At 32.1% G+C, this 18,229-nt stretch overlaps 1 protein-coding gene across 5 annotated transcripts in view; it reads left to right on the forward strand.

Annotated features, from left to right (window-relative positions):
- Window positions 1-10,010: 10,010 nt before the first annotated feature.
- LOC101515758 (polynucleotide 3'-phosphatase ZDP) overlaps window positions 10,011-18,229 on the forward strand; it is a 16,697-nt gene continuing 8,478 nt past the window's right edge. For 3 of the 5 annotated variants that reach the window (XM_027331028.2, XM_004516025.4, XM_004516024.4), the window contains exons 1-8: window positions 10,015-10,440; window positions 10,674-10,730; window positions 11,624-11,695; window positions 16,121-16,192; window positions 16,349-16,405; window positions 17,228-17,304; window positions 17,575-17,656; window positions 17,859-17,975. In XM_027331028.2, coding sequence (XP_027186829.1) covers window positions 10,090-10,440; window positions 10,674-10,730; window positions 11,624-11,695; window positions 16,121-16,192; window positions 16,349-16,405; window positions 17,228-17,304; window positions 17,575-17,656; window positions 17,859-17,975 — 885 coding nt within the window. In that variant the 5' untranslated portion in view covers window positions 10,015-10,089. Of the gene's footprint in view, window positions 10,441-10,673; window positions 10,731-11,623; window positions 11,696-16,120; window positions 16,193-16,348; window positions 16,406-17,227; window positions 17,305-17,574; window positions 17,657-17,858; window positions 17,976-18,229 lie in introns of all 5 variants that reach the window. The other 2 variants (XM_027331030.2, XM_027331029.2) reach the window with 2 other exon arrangements.

An 18,229-nucleotide genomic window follows, 5' to 3' on the forward strand; every position in this document is an offset into this window, starting at 1 on the left:
GAAGTTTCAGAACAAGGATGAATGTGTACATGCAATCAAGCGTTATCATCTAAAACAATCATTGAACTTTGTGGTGCAAAAATCAGATCTAGAAAGGTACGTTATTATTTGTTCACATCCAAATTGTTTGTTTAGATGTAGAGCTTCCAAACGCAAAAAAAATGAATTGTGGGTGATTGGGAAATTGAATGCGCCTCATACATGCACAAATTCTGCACTATCACAAGATCATACAAAGCTCGATTCTAACATGATATGTGCACGTATAATACAAGTTATGAGGATGGACCCTTCAATCAAAGTGAAGGTCATTATTGCTCAGATTCAGGCTTTGTATAACTACACAATTAGTTATAGAAAAGCTTGGTTGGGAAAAAATAAGGCAATCGAACAAATTTATGGCAATTGGGAAGAGTCTTACAATCAATTTCCACGATGGTTATTAGTTATGCAAACGTTTGCTCCAAGAACCATTATTAAAATGGAAACAATCCCAACTTATAATGAACATGGTTTCATAAATGGGATGACAATCTTTCATAGACTATTTTGGGCTTACGTTCCATGCATATCTGCGTTTAAATTTTGCAAACCAATTGTACAAGTTGACGGAACTTGGTTATACGGCAAGTATAATGGAACTCTATTGGTAGCAGTTGCACAGGATGGGAACGACAATATCATTCTAATTGCTTATGCTCTTGTGGAAGGTGAGACAAAAGAGGCTTGAAGTTTCTTTTTGAGAAATTTGAGATCACACGTCACTCCACAAGCCAACATTTGTTTGATTTCAGATAGACACAAATCTATCAAAAGTGCTTACAATAATCTCAATAATGGGTGGCAACATCCTCCGTCAAAGCATGTGTTTTGCGTCCGACATATTGAACAAAATTTTGCAAGGGAATTTAAGGATAATGCTTTGAAGAACAAGGTTATTTCTATGGGTAATACTTTAATTCTTACTTCTTATCATTAATTAAAAATTAAATTATGAAGTTTTATAATTAGTGTAATAATGCATTGTCTGTTGTTTCAATACAGGTTACTCAATCAATGAGTCTACATATCGATACTACCGCAGAGAAATTGGCATCGTAAACCCAGAAGCTTTGAAATGGTTAGACAATATACCGCGACAAGATTGGATTCAAGCATTTGATGGAGGTAGCCGTTGGGGTCAGATGACCACCAACCTTGTGGAGTCGATGAACGCAATATTAAAAGAACCACACAACCTTCCCATCACTGCTTTGGTCCAATCAACATATTATAAAACAGGTACACTATTTTCAACCATGGCAAAACAACACGCATCAATTTTAGCTTCTGGTCAGATATACACAGAAAAATGCATGACTTTTATGAAATCGGAAATACGTAAATCAAATAGTCATAGAGTCGATTGTTTTGATCGAAGCAACCACACTTTCATGGTCCACGAGACAGTAGTTCCAAAAGAAGGGCGACCAATTGGTCATTTCAGTATAAATCTTCCCAACAAGTGGTGCGATTGTGGAAAATATCAAGCTAAACATATGCCTTGTTCACATGTGATAGCAGCATGTTCTAGCATCAAATATGATTATTGGAGCCTTATATCCGAAGTGTACAAGGTGGAAACAGTACTTAAAGTCTACAGTGAAGCGTTCCAACCGATACCAAACGAAGGATATTGGCCACAATATGAAGGTGTTAATATTATTAACTTAATTATTTTTATTGTTTATAATAATATTTTGTATTTTTTAATGTTATAATTATTTTTTAAATATTTAATAATAATAAATATAATATACCCAATAATATACCAAATAATAACAAAATTCAACAAACAAAAAAAACCATAACGAAGTAGGAGGTCGCATCCCCAGTATGCGACCATCTAGTGAAGTAGAAAAATTTTTCTTTCAGGAAGTCGCATCCCCAGGTTGCGACTTGCAACTGGGGCTAAAAAGTAGGGCAATCTGGTATTTTGTTTTGGAAGTAGGGCATACTGGTATTTAAAATAAAAAAATGGGATATTTATATAAAAAACCCTATTTTGATCTTTATAATAATATATAATAGCAATGTTGTATTTATCATTAATCCAATTTTCTTTCATTTTGTTATGCTGAAATTGAATGTGTATGTGTTTTTTATTTTCGTTTTCTTTTTTATTATGTTCAGTTTAACAATGTCTCCACCACCAACACCATTCACAGATATCAACAAAACCAAGGAAACATGGAAAATTGCTATTCGAGTTGTTCATGGATAGACTATTGTTAATTAGTTTGGCAACGTTCACATGGAATTTATTTCACGGATGAACAAGTTTGTTCGACATCATATTATTTTATTCAAGCATACCATCCATTGTATGATGCCATGTTTATTTGTTCAAACATTATAGAGAGATAAGGTCCATGTCTTCGTTCGTGAGTCAATACCAGTGTGGAAGACCAGACATACATTATACACAATTTTATTGTTCATGACGGTGGCTTTCAATTCAAGATTTATGACCCCCTTTCAAAATCACTTTTAATGGTGCAACTTTTGAACAAGTGCAAGATATACCATATATGCCCCCAATCCAGTACCTATTTAAAAAGTTTAGTGATATATTGAGTGGAAAATACAACCCCACTCATTTAGTTGCTACCATTATTTTTTCTCTATATATTACCAAATAATTGTTTAAAACTCAACAATTTCTTTTGTTGTACTAAGTGGTATCCGCATCTTTGCAGACATTATAGGTATAGTTGATGAAGTAATTTCATCAACTACAACTTCCCGCTCGAAGAAAATTTGTGTGTCACTCAAAATTAAGGATTTGAGGTTATATTATTTTCAATAGTTTTAAATACATATGACATACACCTTCATAGTTTCTAATATTTCTAATATTTCTAATATTTTGTTTTTTCATTATATATATTAGATATTCTATCTAAAGTGGCGATATCATCAACTGCACTCTTTGAGAGGATTTTGTTATCCAATTTCTCAACTATTATAGTTTACATCCTACTTCTGGATCAATTATAATCATACTAAACTCTGCAAGGATCAAAGTTCCACAATGTTGGTGTCAATAACTTAGTCTATAAACAATTTCAATAATGACACTATCTCACAATGAGATTGGAATATTAATCAATAGGTAACAACAAACCAACGCTGAGTAATGTGTGAGATGGAACCAAGCTATTAATAAGTTAGGCACATTCAAGAGTTCAAGAAAATGTCAATTTGTTTTTGTAGCACCCCAAATTTTTTATCTAAAGCATTACTTATTTATCAAACTATTCTCGTGATAAGTTGAGATCGTTTCCATTTCAATTTTGGTTCCTGGAGCAAACGTTTGCATAACTAACAACCATTGTGGGAGTTAATTGTAAGATTCTTCCCAATTTCCTTAAATTTGTTCAATCGCTTTATTTTTCCCATCCATGCTTTTCTATAACTAATTGTGTAGTTGTGTATAGCCCGAATCTGAGCAATAATGACCTTCACTTTGATTGAAGGATCCACTTTCATAACTTGCATTACGCTTGTACATATCATGTTAGAATCGAGCTTCGTATGATCTTGTGACAATGCATAATTTGTGCATGTATGAGGCACATTCAATTCGCCAATCATCCACCATTTACTCTTTTTGTGTTTTGAAGCTCTGCATCTAAACAAACAATTTGGACTTGAACAATAAATAGCATACCTTTCTAAATCTGATTTTTGTACCACAAAATTCAATGATTATGGTAACGTTTAATTGCATGTACGCATTCATCTTTATTTTAAAACTTCATTCCAACTGCAAGAGTTCCATTTATTGTTGGGACTTCGTTAATGAACAAGTGATGAAATTCACTTGATTGCTCTTAAGTATCTAAATTGATGTTCTTCAGGTGAGATGGTGGATCAAATCCAGGTAGGATTGGTTGATCTTCTGCTTCTATATCTTCGTCAATATCAATGTCATCGTCAGAATTACCAGATGATTCATCGAAGTATGTTTCATCCTCTTCACTATAATCACCTATTTCTTCCTCGTTGATATGATATAAGACACTAAGGGGAAGATCGCATTAAGGACTTGTTGGAGGAGATTGATGATAGAGTTGAAATTTTTTTTGATGAGTTTGTTCTAATTGGATAGAGTATGGTTCATAGTGTTATGATGGTTCATAGTGTTATGATGGTTCATAGTGTTATGATGGTTCATAGTGTTATGATGGTTCATAGTGTTCTGATGGAGAATATACGTCGGGTTGATTAGGGTTGCTTTGATCAAAAAATGGGATGTGGTCGGGATTAAGTGTGTTGGAGGTCGATGGTTGATTAATGTTTGTTGATGGAGGACCAGACTCAAAGGTAACATATAACTCGATGGTGTTGAGTTGTGACCATTGTGCATAAACATCAAACATCAACTCAAAGTATCAAAATACATCATTTGCTTGAGGACGCGACCTATAAATACATCCTTTGCCCCATCTTTTAATAACAACTTCCTCACTTTTCTTTATCACATCTCTTTCATACATTCAAAGTTATCAAAATTTATCTTTTTATCATGGAACTATCTACGAATCACAGAGCTGAAATCTAATACATTAAAGCATTTGTAAGTATTTTATTTTATTTTGTTTATAATTTTTTTAGTCTCATTAATTATTTTATTTTTGTTATATATTATAAATTTCAGTCACCTTTAAAGGATAATTGAAATGTCAAGGTAATGTTAACAAAAAAAACCAAATGAAGCCATATTACCATATTTGAAAGCGGTTGTCTTCGGTGAAGTGATCAAACTCAGAAATTATAAAATAGATGTCGGCCTGATTACTGCTATAGTTGAGAGATGGAGACAAAAACTCAAGTTTCATCTTCTAATAGGTGAGTGCACAATAGCTTTGAAAGATATATACTACATTTTATGATTAAATGTTTCTGTTTTTCCTGTTAGTGGTTCAAATTTTGTGCACGTTAAAGAAGTTTATCAAGATTACTTAGGAGTTATCTCATTCGAGGGAGAAACAAAAGGTAATTCTATTAAATTAAAATGGGTTAAGGATACGTTTGACGGTGTTGGTGAAGATGCATTTATATTAGAAAAACAAGCATCATGTCGAGCATATATCCTATTGTTGACACCTAATTTTGTTTTCTACTTTTAGATTTTTTATGAAAAATAATAAATATATAAAAAATTAAATAAAAATAATAATGATAAAAATAAATAGTTAAGCCTTTAAATTTTAGAAAATCATGGATGTGTTTGGTTTCTGTTTGCCTCTGATTCCTTTTCAGAAATTTTTACTCTTTTCTAAAACATATAAAAAAACGTATATAATTGAATGAAAAGAAATGAATTGATGATAATAAAAATCATTATAATTGTCATCATTTGAATCAAAAGAAACCGAAAAGAAATTAATCAATGGTAATAAAAATTAGTATAATGGTGATCAATTGAATAAAAAGAAACAAAAAAGAAATGAATTAATGGTAATAAGAATCAGTATAATGATGATCAATTGAATGAAAAAAAAAACTGAAAAGAAACAGATTATTGATAATAAAAATGATGATCAATTGACAATTATTCTCTTATCTTTTGTAACCAACACCCAAAAAATCTATAAATAATCGACAACAAGAGTAGAAAGAGAAAGAACACGATGGGGAGCACTATAGAGAGCATTATTGAGAGCACTATTAGGAGCACGATTGAGTAAAAAACAAAAGAAAGAAGAGAAAATAATAGGCAAAAGAGGAGCATAGAATCTGGGAAAATCAGTCCAGCAAAACCAATTCAGTAGTAAGGTATCACTTTCTTATTACTTCTCTAATTTTCTTCTTAGTCTTTATATTGCATCCCTTTAAATAATGTTCTTTTTCTCTTTTTTTTCTTTCTTTCTATTTATACAAAAATAAACTCATGTCTTATACTTTTATTTTTCTAAAGTTGTCTATTCTTAATTTTTCTTCTTCTTTGCAACACAAAATACTAAAAAGAATATAAATAACTGATGTTTATAAATCAATCACCAAGAAAACAAATTCCCCCCTATTGTAATATAACAGGAAACTCATATCACGTCTTTATCAAATGACCAAAAAAAAAATCATAACAACGAATAGATAGTTTTTTCCTTAGGATTAGAATTGATAGTCATTGCCGCTAGATGAAATTCATCATTGCTCGTCGTGCTTCATCACTCACCCCCAATCATTGGTGGCCTTTGTGTCGCAACAGATCCAACGACACACAACCAGATCCTTTAATAGACTGCTTCAACGTCGCGTCCATCTGTTACGTTCACATACAGCCGTGTGACGTTGTTTTCTAACAAAAAATTAAATTTTATTTACTTTAAAACAAAAATAAAAATATATAATGAGTGAACAGAAATCTCACCTCTTTTTTTTCATTATTATTATTATTATATTTTTATTTTTGGATACGTATATAATAATAATTATAATAAAAAATAATTAAAATAGAGTAATAATAAAATCAGACAACACATAAATATTTTTTTACCCAAGAACTACTTGTGTTTTGATTTCTCTATTGCACCTGGGGATACGTAGGAGAAAGGTTATTCCTTTGTCAAACCAAATTAATAAAAAAAAAATTGGTTTTCCTTCTTTTACTGATGTAAATAATTTATTTTGTTTTTTATTGTTTTTTTAGGAGGTAAAATAAATAATTAAATAAATAAATAATTTGTATACAATTAATTATAGGGTAATCGTTTTAAGGGACGATGTACGGTAATATTAATTTTCCTATTCGTAATCGACTCCCGAATCCGTTTTTTTTTTGTTCAAGAATTTTATTTTAGGTTTAATCTAATTTTCCCTTTTAAAAAAATAAAATTGGTGGCGACTCCTTTTTCGCGGACAAACTGGACGTGACACCTATGTATGATCGGAATGTTATTGATGTCTGACAAATTCAACAACCGTGTACATTTAAAATATCTTTTACTATTCGGAAATTTAAATAAAGCGTCCCAATATAGTTGGGGTTCAACAATTTTAACTACACTTTATAGATGACTATGTCTTGCAACATAACTCGGTGTAATGTCTCTGGGAGGATGTGCATTGTTGTTGCAAAACTGAGCATGGTATCGTTTGTCTTGTGTCGCTCTTGAATCTCTCAATGCATTGATATTTCTACTTGCACAAAGGTAACTATATTATTTTTATATTGTTTTTTTTCTTTTTTTAAAACCAACTGCTTACCATATTATTAATTTTATTATATTTTTTATTTTTGATATATTCGACATATTTAATTCTGGTGGTCTAAATTTCAGTAAAATTCCTCATAACGACGTAGAAGGATACCGAAAAACAATTGATCACATGATGGTTGAGGAAGTAATATATTCATTCACATTTATTTGAACTTTTTAAATATTTTATTTTTTATACTTGTTATAATTACTTTAGCTTATATTTTACAAATCAGTTTTATTGGAGATCTTATCTCAAGTTCCAACATGAAGTTTCTGAAGAAGAAAGGGTTACTTGGACTGCATGTACATATTGTTGAAAAACATCATACAGATAGAGTCACACTTCTGTTCGGTTTCCATCAACAAATATCACAACCACCAGAGGACATGAAAATGTACCATGAGGTCGACATGAGGCATGAGATTAATGATAATTGGAACTGGGTTTGGAGGGAAGAAATTAAACATTGGAATGAGTGTCAGAATTACGTGTTGCAAGGTAATATCGTAGAAGGTGTTTTATGTCATAGCACATAATATATGATTTGGTTTAGACAACACACAAAATTACTTATATATGTCGAACAATATCTCTGTGAACCCCGTTTACAACCTCCGTCATATCCTCATGTGCAGTCGACCTCCCAATCAACCACACAACAACAAAACATAACATAATCGTTTATATCATCACCTCACCTACATGTCCCTACTGAAGTTCCATGTTATGATCCATCACCGACTCAGTATTACGTTCTGTCGGTGCCAGAAATACCAACCCCCGATTATCCGATAAAACATGGGCTTTTCTATAATTTGTTTGGAACTCAATGCATAACTCCTGAGTCGGCTTATGTTGTGTTTGATTCCATATATAATCCTCAGTCTCAAACTTTTATGCATGTATAATTCTCAGGCTCCAAATTTTATGCATGTATAATCCTGAGTCTCAAAATAATGATCAAAATCAGGATGAATCGGAAGAACATCAACTCATTCAAAGAGCTAGACGGGTTCGACGACATCTTAAACGTTGAACTGGAAGTCATTTAGGTGGACATCATTAATATAAATTTGATGGTTTTTTTTCTTCTCAAATGTGATGTATTTTTTTTGTTAATTTAATGTATTTGATTTCATTTTCATGTTATTAATATAATTTTCTTTTTTTTAAAAAAATTATTATTATTATTTATTTAAATTTTGATGTATTTTTTCTTCAATTTTAATGTATTTTCTTTGAAATTTATACTATAATTTACTATTTATAATTATAATTGTAATTATTATTTATTAATGTATTTTATTTTAGTTTATTATTACTATTTTTATTTTTTAAATAATTTAATTAATTTTAATTTATTAAATAATTAATAACAATTGTTAAAATGAGGAAAAAAAAGCAATTGCTAGTAGCTCGCTCTCTAGGAAAGCAACCTCCTATTAGGAATTGAAAAGATGGCCTTTAAATAGTCGTTTCCCGGGTCAACGACCTCTTATTAAGTTGAAAAAGTAGAACAATTACATAATTTTTTTTAGTTATGTGGCATTTTAATTATAATTTTTTTTTTATAAAAAATATCCTATTATCTCATGTCATTCGAGTTTAGCTCAAATGGCCAACATCATTCACAATATGAATATAGATTAAAGTGAGGATCATTAGAATGTGAGAGCAGTAGCCAATGCATTTGTTTGATTTTTCCACCAAGTCATACCCTTAAACTCGTGCGTCGCACATAAACAATTACGAATAAATATTGTTATATTAATTTATATATATATATATATCAATTCTTATAAATTTGTTTGGTATTGACATTAAATACATAATTTGAATTTTGTCATCAATTAAATCACATGCAATAAAAATAAAAACCTACAATTCAGTGTTCGCTAAAAGCATGACTGGAACATGGACATATTAAGTAAATTAGGAAATTTTTAGATGAGTAAGTAACTTAATAATAAATTTTTATTTTTATTACTCAAACATAATATATAAGTTATATGAAATACATGACATTTAACAATTCCTATAAATTTTGCTTCATTGTATCAAGTGATATTTAATAATAAATTTACAATGTAAAATGTATAGTACATTAGTAAAGTTAAAATGTAATCATTGAAAAAAAAATAGTGTTTAAAAACCATTACTTTAAAATCTGTCGTGTAATTGATTGTATTATTTTTTTATTCACAAATAAATTTTCAACTCTCAATAAAAAAAGTTTTTTTTTCTCACTCACAGTACAATAATTTTTTTTCTTATTTGTTAATTGGCCCATAAATTCTCAATGAAAATTTCAAAAAACTGTCAAATATAATAGAAATTTTATTTTTTTATTTTAAAAAAATATACGCAATGTGTTTTATTTTTTTCTTTCTAAATTATTTCTAATAATAACAACTTTATATTTATCTATACACTTTGCTTAAAGTGATATTTGACTTGCCAAAACATGAGGTTTACTTTATATTATATTGTATAGATAGTGACGGTAACCTTTGTAGTTTTTCTTGCCTGGTTAAGGGATTTCAATCACTTAAGGAAACGGGATACTATCGTGGCATCACGTCGTGCGACAAACTAACCAAGTGGACGGCAGATTTATCTCTTACAGTTTTCCCAAGAGGTTTTGAATGGATTGGAAGCTTTAGCTTCACGGTGTTAAAAAAGAAAATAAATATTTTTATATTTTCCATTTTTTTAACGTTTTTTGCGGTTTTTATTTGAGACCATAGGACTAATAAGACCTTATAATTCCAAAGAAAAGGACTATTAACACCTTACAAAAACCTCTCGCTCCCCGGTTTGGGTCTCTCACACTCTTTTATGAATACACTCAGATTCTCTCTACTACCAATTCCCAAATTCTTCTTCTTGAACGGTTGTCACCCTTACAAACACCGCCATAATTTCTCCGTTTCGGTGAACGCTTCTCCTCGCCCATTTCGAGTGATACTGATGGCACCGTCGGAGACCATTGTTGCGGAGTACGCGAAGTCGAACAGATCAACGTGCAAGGCATGTTCCAAAGCCATCGAATCCAAAACCCTGAGGTTGGGCTTGGTTTCAAAGGATAAGAGAGGCTACAACGTCACCAAATGGCACCACCTCAGTTGCTTCCCTCTACCCTCCTCTCACTCCACTTCTGACATAATTACCGGCTTTTCCTCCTTGAAGGTCCTTTCGTTTCTCTTCTCTTTTCTTTTGAAAAGTTGCTGTTTAGGTTACTTTCTTTTTAGGACAAAACGATTGCGTTGTAGAGAAGGAAAATGAATGAAATGTATATCAACCTAATCAGTAATAAGAATTTTTTTCATTGTTTTCGTTGAAATTTGAAGCTTCAGATGAAATTTTCATTCATGAAATTTTTTTTTAAAGTGATTGTTTATGTGGTTTTTATTTATTTTCAGAGCAGTGACCAGGAAGCTCTCACAAAGTTATTTGCTGGAGAGGACCAGTCTGAAGCGGTGAGAGCTCGATTTTCTCTTTCTCAAATTTGAATATTTGCTTTGCGATGGTATAGGGAGTATTTGCATTTTGAGGTTATTCAGGGTCTGTTAGATGATCTAATTGTCTATTTGGGCCCACATTCTCATTTGGAGTCCTAATAATAGGACTAACAGTTGGAAGTTCTAAATTGAAGTAAATGACAAACACAACAACAAAACACCTGAGACGAGAGGGGTGGGTAAAACATAAAATTGATGAACGGATAAAGAAATAATTAAATAGTGAAAAGATAAAAGATAAGAGATAAAAAGCAAGTGCAGCATGTAATTTGTCAGAAAACATAACAATGGCAAGATGAAAGGCTGATGGAAAGAGCAATTCGGTAACTCAATATGCATCAAAAGCACAACAGTGTCATGAAGCGTAGCAGTACATCGGACACATGCAAGGGCACACCTTGGAGTGACATTGTGCAGCACTTTGCTCTATGCAACAGTGGGCATAAACAAGATTCTTTGGATTTCTCTGCACAGGGGTCACCGTAAGGGAGGTCATTGACCGTCTGAAGATTAGTGTTGGCTATTTGTTGCCAGCTTCAACTTCGAGTGAAAAGGGAACAAATATAAGTTTGAAACACACATTGACCCTGCCTTTTTGGGCTTCTTTTTCATTTTTTCAAGTTTGCTCACCCATGATCTGAGTTTATGAGTCCACCTAGTAATGAGTCTCTGTGTGTCAACTAGATTTTGCTACTAGACATGCAAACTCGGACAACTAGGAGGTCTCCTTCAAATGCCTTATTGTTAATTTTCTTTGTTTTCTTCATATTTATTGCTTGCATTATGAGCATGTCATTGTATTTTCGTATTTTACAGCTTGTATTTAGTATTTTACAATTATATTTTAACAGGTTTGTAAAGCAACAGAAGAAATACAAAATGATCAACAAGAGTCTGAAGAAAGTGATTCAAAGAAAAGAAAAGTACGCACATGGACTATGGATATTCTCAAGAATTAGAGTAAAAATATATTTATTGAATTGAAAATATGTTGGCAATACATCAGAGATATATATACACTAGATTACTAAACAATCAAATCCTATTAGTACTCATATATAACTAAATCCCTATTAGTACTTATATATAACTAAATCTCTACTAGTACTCCTATTCAACTGAATCCCTATACTTTAGGGATATTAAACAAAAACAGATTTTGACACTCCCTCTCAAGCTGGTGAATAGATGTTCTCTATTCCCAGCTTGGATACAATTCTTTCGAAGTTGCTGCTGTTTAGCCCTTTAGTTAGAAGATTTGCAAGGTTGCCTTGGGAGGAGACATATGGAGTGCAAATTAGGCCATTGTCGAGTTTTTCTGTGATGAAATGTCTATTGACTTCAACATGTTTGGTTCTGTCATGTTGCACTGAATTATGTGCTATGCTAATAGCAGATTTATTATCACAATAGAGTTTCATTGGTTCATCCTACTTTATCTTTAGGTCCTCCAAAATGATCTTCAACCACAATAATTCACATATTCCTTGTGCTATTGCCCTACATTTTGCTTCAACACTTGATTTGGATACCACGCTTTGTTTCTTACTCTTACAAGTCACAAGATTCCCACATAGAAAAGTGAAATATCCCGTGGTTGACCTTCTATCTATAATTGACCCTTGCATAGTCAACATCAATATATGCTTCAAGACCCACATTTCCATTTCGTCTGAACAAAATTCCTCTGATATATTTGGAACATTAGAGGGACCCCATACATCACTATGAACTAAATAGAATGGAGAAGTACTCATTTGGTTACTACTTGGAAAAGGTACACGTTTGTGTTTAGCAAGCACACACCTCACAGTGAAGACTTTCTACCTCTAATTTTTTGTAGAGGGAAGGAAACAACTGTTTTATGACTCTAAATGAAGAATGACCTAGGTGATAGTGGTACAAAATGACCTTGTCCCTGTTGATCTTTATTAATTTAGAACAAAAGGAGTTGGTATTGCTGAGTAGATTTGGAGGAAGATTTTGGTTATCCAAGTAATATAGAACATTCCATTCTCTAGCATTACCAATTGTCCTCCCTGAATTCTTGTCCTGAAAGACACAAGATTTGTTACAAAAAACATTACATGATAGGTCTTGTGTTAGTTTTTGTATGGAAATTAAGCTAGTGGACAATTTAGGAATAAGAAGGACATTTCTTTGAGTTATGGATGAGTTTATTTGGACATTTCTTTGTTGTGGATATTTTCTTGTTGCTAGGGTAAGGTGAATAAGTGGAGAAGTGTGAAGGTAAGGGTGTCATGTGGTCAACGGCTCCAGAATCTAGGATCCAATTTGGTTATAGGTTGTATCTAAAGCATTAGGTCCAAAAGAAAATTGAAACTTACCAAGAGGAAGTGTACTTGTATATACCAGAGAACTAGTACCTGTCGGTTTCTCCAACTTACTAAGAAGTGATCTAATCTTCTCTATATCATCATTGAGTCGAGCCATATCCGTAAAATCAGCAAATAAACGATATTAGAGATGAAAGATTGATCTATCAAACAAAACAAACTTCAACCGGCCAAAAAATATCCACAAATTGTAATTGTGATATAATGCCGCAACAGAAAACTCCGAGCAAAAACCGTGTGAGCTTCAAATGACCCACAAACAAAAGTGCTCTGATCAAAAAGTGAACCCCCAAAGCGAAACGAGAAATGGCCCGATCTACAATCTGGTTGAAAACGACACTAAAAGGAGGTCTAGAAGGCGGTCAAACGGACGTGAACAGTAACAACGTGAGTATTGAACACACTATGACAGTGAGTAGGCCAAAAAGAAATCTCAAGTTGCTGCAATGAAGGCAGCAAAAAGGGCAACAATGAAGGTGACAAAGGTTTCAGGAAGAAAAGAAACTGCAATGAAGGCGGCAAATTTATGCGGAAGCAAGGCTCCCAAAGATCGAGAGCTCTGATACCATCTCAAGAATTAGAGTAAAAATATATTTATACCATCTCAAGAATTAGAGTAAAAATATATTTATTGAATTGAAAATATGTTGGCAATACATCATATATATATATATATACTAGATTACTGAACAACAAATCCTATTAGTACTCATATATAACTAAATTCATACTAGTACTCCTATTCAACTGAATCCTTATACTTGAGGGATATTAAACATAAACAAATTTTCACAGATATGATGTGACAAATATTCAAAACATTGGTTTAAAATAGAAACGTGTTTGGAAGTTAATTTTGTAATTATATTAATGTCTTACTTGATATTCTCAACCATGTATGTATTTGGAAAGATGTTGGTTTATGCTTTCTGCTGAAGTGTTTTTTTTTTCTCCTACAAATGCCTTGCCGTTAATTCTCTTAGTCATTCATTTTTTAGTTTTATTGCTTGCATTTACACTTTTATTTTGACATTTTTTCTCCTACAAATGCCTTACTGTTAATTCTCTTAGTCATTCATTTTTTAGTTTTATTGCTTGCATTTGACACTTCTATTTTGACAGATTTGTAAAGTTAGCCTCTTTCCCAAGTGCAATGGCCCATCTTCGTCCTAGATGCACTAGCTTTGTTCTAGTGGCGGACCTTCCTTTGATTACTTGTCTTGAAATTTCTCTAAAGTTGATAATCATTTGAGCTACGTGTCTAGGCTATCTGTCTTGTATCCCTTTAAATAGGGATTAGTGTTTAGTCTTTTGTATCAAGTTATTACCTGTAGGGGTTGTGGAATTTTAGATAAAGGAGAGAATATAATAAAAACTCAAATATTATTGATAATAGCTTTATGCTAACTTGATACAAAAGACTCAATAGTATTCTTTATTTATAGAGATAGATAGACTCAATCTTAAATCAGGAACAAATTATATTAATAAGGAGAGATATTCTAAGATATCTCTATGATTATAAATTGATCATAGGAAATAGTTTGAGATATTCTAATATAATATAAAAGATATTATAAGATATTTTATAATATTCTAACACTCCTCTTTTTAGCTTACTAAACTCTAGCTTGTTATAAGAATATAATGTATTGCCCCGCAAAATAATAAAATGGATGGAAAAGCAACTCAGGGATGTAGATGAAGTCGAAGAAAATTGCTATAAATATACCTTAGCTAGATAGTCGAAATAATCATCAACCTGAGAGAAATTCATGGTAAGCAATTGAACCAAGCAATGTCTGTTCTTCTAAAAAACTGCATTTGGAAGCTTCAAACCAATAATATCGGAGACCCAAAATATTTGAACTTGAATCTGTTTCGAGGAGAGAGGCGTGACCAATACATCTGGCACAAAGATGGGGCCAGTGCATCTGGGACAAACTGCCAAGCTAAAGCGAGTTATAAAAAACTGACAACACATTTGGAACTAGAAGGGAAAACCCAATTTGGATGACTGAAACACTGTGCCAAAAGGCAGACAAACGCACATGTGCTCGAGGTTGTTGGCGGCGGCGCATGAGAGCACATGGCAGCGAGTTTAGCCGCAAATTTTTGGGTACATGCCAAGGCGGAGGAGACAAGGCTTGCAGTGGGGTGACTCGCAGTAAAGCTTGCCGGAAAAATTTCAATGGCAGCTGCAGCGACGGCGAGTTATGCTGAAAAATTGACAAAAAAGTGTTGGAGAATGTTAAAACTGGAAAATTTACAAAAAAGTGTCGGAGAATGTCAAAACGGAGGATATCGTATCAGAAAAGAGAAACTATTATAATATTCCCAAACTTTTGGGAACTTGATGTCGGAATAGTGGCGTGACCGTCAAGGAGGATTGAAATAGGCTCTGATACCATTTTAGAATTTGATTAGGCCCTACACAATCCCACAAAATCGGTTTATAGGGTGAAGACTACCCATCACTTATAAACACTTTGGTAGGCCTTATCTCATTCAATGTGAAACTCTTAATACCTCTCCTTCACGTCCAGGACTGAACATTTGGACGTGAACTGAGTGGCCCGATAGCGGTAACTTAATAGCAGGTGGCCCAATGGATGTTGGATAGACTCAAATACCATGTTGACGTTGTGGGATTTTAGATAAGAGGCGAAAATATAATAAGAACTCAAATATTATTGATAATAACTTTATGCTAACTTTATACAAAAGATTCAATAGTATTCTCTATTTATAGAGATACATAGACTCAATTATTAATTAGGAAGAAATTATACTAATAATGAAAGATATTCTAAGATATCTTAATCATTATAAATTAATCTTAAGATACTCTAATATAATATAAAATATATTATAAGATATCTTATAATATTATAACATTATCAATAATATTCAAGTTTTTTTGTTTTGTCTTTTGTAAATCCCGTAACTTAATTCTTAATACTCTTCATAATTAATATTAATTGCTTGTAGTTATCCACATCTGATGTTAAAGCCGGGATGAATATCATCTTTTCAGTGTCTGATGTCAAGAGCAGTTACAAGGTTAGGTTCTTTTTTTTTTTTTTTTACTTTATTTGATAATTTGTCAGCTTTGATGTTTGATAGTGAAAGCTTATTACATTTTTATCCTTATAATTATTTTATCTTTTATGATAATTTCTTACATATTTTACTTAATGAAACTATTATCTGATCCAGGATGCTACCCTTTTACCCAAATGGAAGGCATTCCAGACAATCATTTTTCTTGAACGGGTGAGATTAGCTGTCTTGTTTTGTTATTTCAGCTTGGTTTGACTGGAAGGGTGCAACCTTATGCAAGCTTTCCAGTTAAAAATACTAGTAAATATCCAATTTGGCTCCAAAAGTTGTAATACCATATCAACCTAGTGCTCCGTATTATTAAATTTCTTAAATTCTAAAATTATTCCCAGAAAAACAAATTGTGAATCAGGTTTGTCCCTCCATTGATATTTCTTTGTAAGGGCTATAATGACATCATTAAGTTGTAGGTGCATTTGAAACTAAGTTAATAATGTTTGAGATGCATCTGATAACATATCCAAACAAAGAGACAAACCTAATTAACATTTTGTAGTTCTCGAGATCATTTTAGAATTTTGATAATGTGGGAGATTAGGTTGATACAATCCTACCATTTTAGAGACCAAACTGGGTATATACTCTAAAAAATATGAAGGAACATACAAAATATGTATACTTCAGAAATGGGCTCGGATGTGGGCCCAAGTGTGTGGAAGGTGTTTGTGAGAAGGAATAAAAAAGAGAGGGTGAATGATAAGGTAGCAAGGATGGTTTAGAGAGACAGATCAAGAATCATCCTGGAAGTTGTGAATTCTGTTAGGGGCAGAGTACTAACTCTCAGAAAGAGTACTGCTCAATGCTAGTTAGGAATCCCTATTTCTTACTGTTTTCTTCTGTTTTTCCATCCATAATACAAATCTCTCTCAATTACTGTTCTATTGCTTTTCTTCTATTTTTCTGGTTACTAAAACTCAATTACTTATGTTTATTGTTTACATGTTCCCCCTGATTCTATGCTTTGATAATTATCAGGATGATGGTCTGCAAGATTCAAGTAAAGTTGCTGCATTTGATTTTGATGGGTGTCTTGCGAATACATCTGTACGTATGTAAGTCTATGTCTGAAGTCGTAACTTTGTGATTATTGTGCAATTTGTTCTATTGGTTTGCGTTTAAATGAAAGTGTTGTTTGTGGTGAGGTTAGGTGGTGCTAGCACTGACAATAAGTTCTTAGAATGGATATATGATATTAATTATTAATATCAACCTTTTGATTTGATATTATTATTATTATTATTATTATTATTATTATTATTATTATTATTATTATTATTTTGTGCAAAGTTTCTGATTTTAAGGAGAATTATATTTTCTTTCAGATCAGGTTCAAATGCTTGGTCCCTCATGTATCCCTCAATTCCTGATAAACTGCAAAGCTTATACAACAATGGCTACAAGCTGGTGTGTCCCTTTAATTTATCCGGAAAAGAAAGCTATTATAGAATTTTAGCTTATTGAAGAAATTTGTCATTCATAGTCTCCCATTGTCTCATAATTAAAAATATAATTTAGTGACAAGTAAAACCAAGCTATTTAGTGAAACTACCAGTATGAAATTTATGATGAGTATACTCTCTACTGTTGTGGTTTTTGTCTAGTACAGGTAATTTTCACCAATGAATCCAATATTGAACGTTGGAAGAATAAGAGACAAGCAGCTGTCGACTCGAAAATTGGCCGTCTAAATAATTTTATTGACAAAGTGAAGGTCCCAATTCAGGTGATTTTGTTGGTATTTGCTAACATAAACTTAGCTTATGTTATTATCAACTATTCACTTATGGATTATTTGTTTTGCTCGAGTTAGGATTGTAGTTCAAGTACCATGTTTTCCATTTCTGGAGATATGATCACTAGGTTATCATGGTTTCCATTTCTGGATGTGGATCATTTGGTTGAAATGTCCTTCCTATAAAACAAAAGCAATGTAAAAATAAAAATAGATGCTTTCTTTTTTAGCAATAGGTTAAATTC

Source organism: Cicer arietinum, chromosome 7, assembly GCF_000331145.2.
Source record: "Cicer arietinum cultivar CDC Frontier isolate Library 1 chromosome 7, Cicar.CDCFrontier_v2.0, whole genome shotgun sequence".
Lineage (NCBI taxonomy): Eukaryota > Viridiplantae > Streptophyta > Magnoliopsida > Fabales > Fabaceae > Cicer > Cicer arietinum.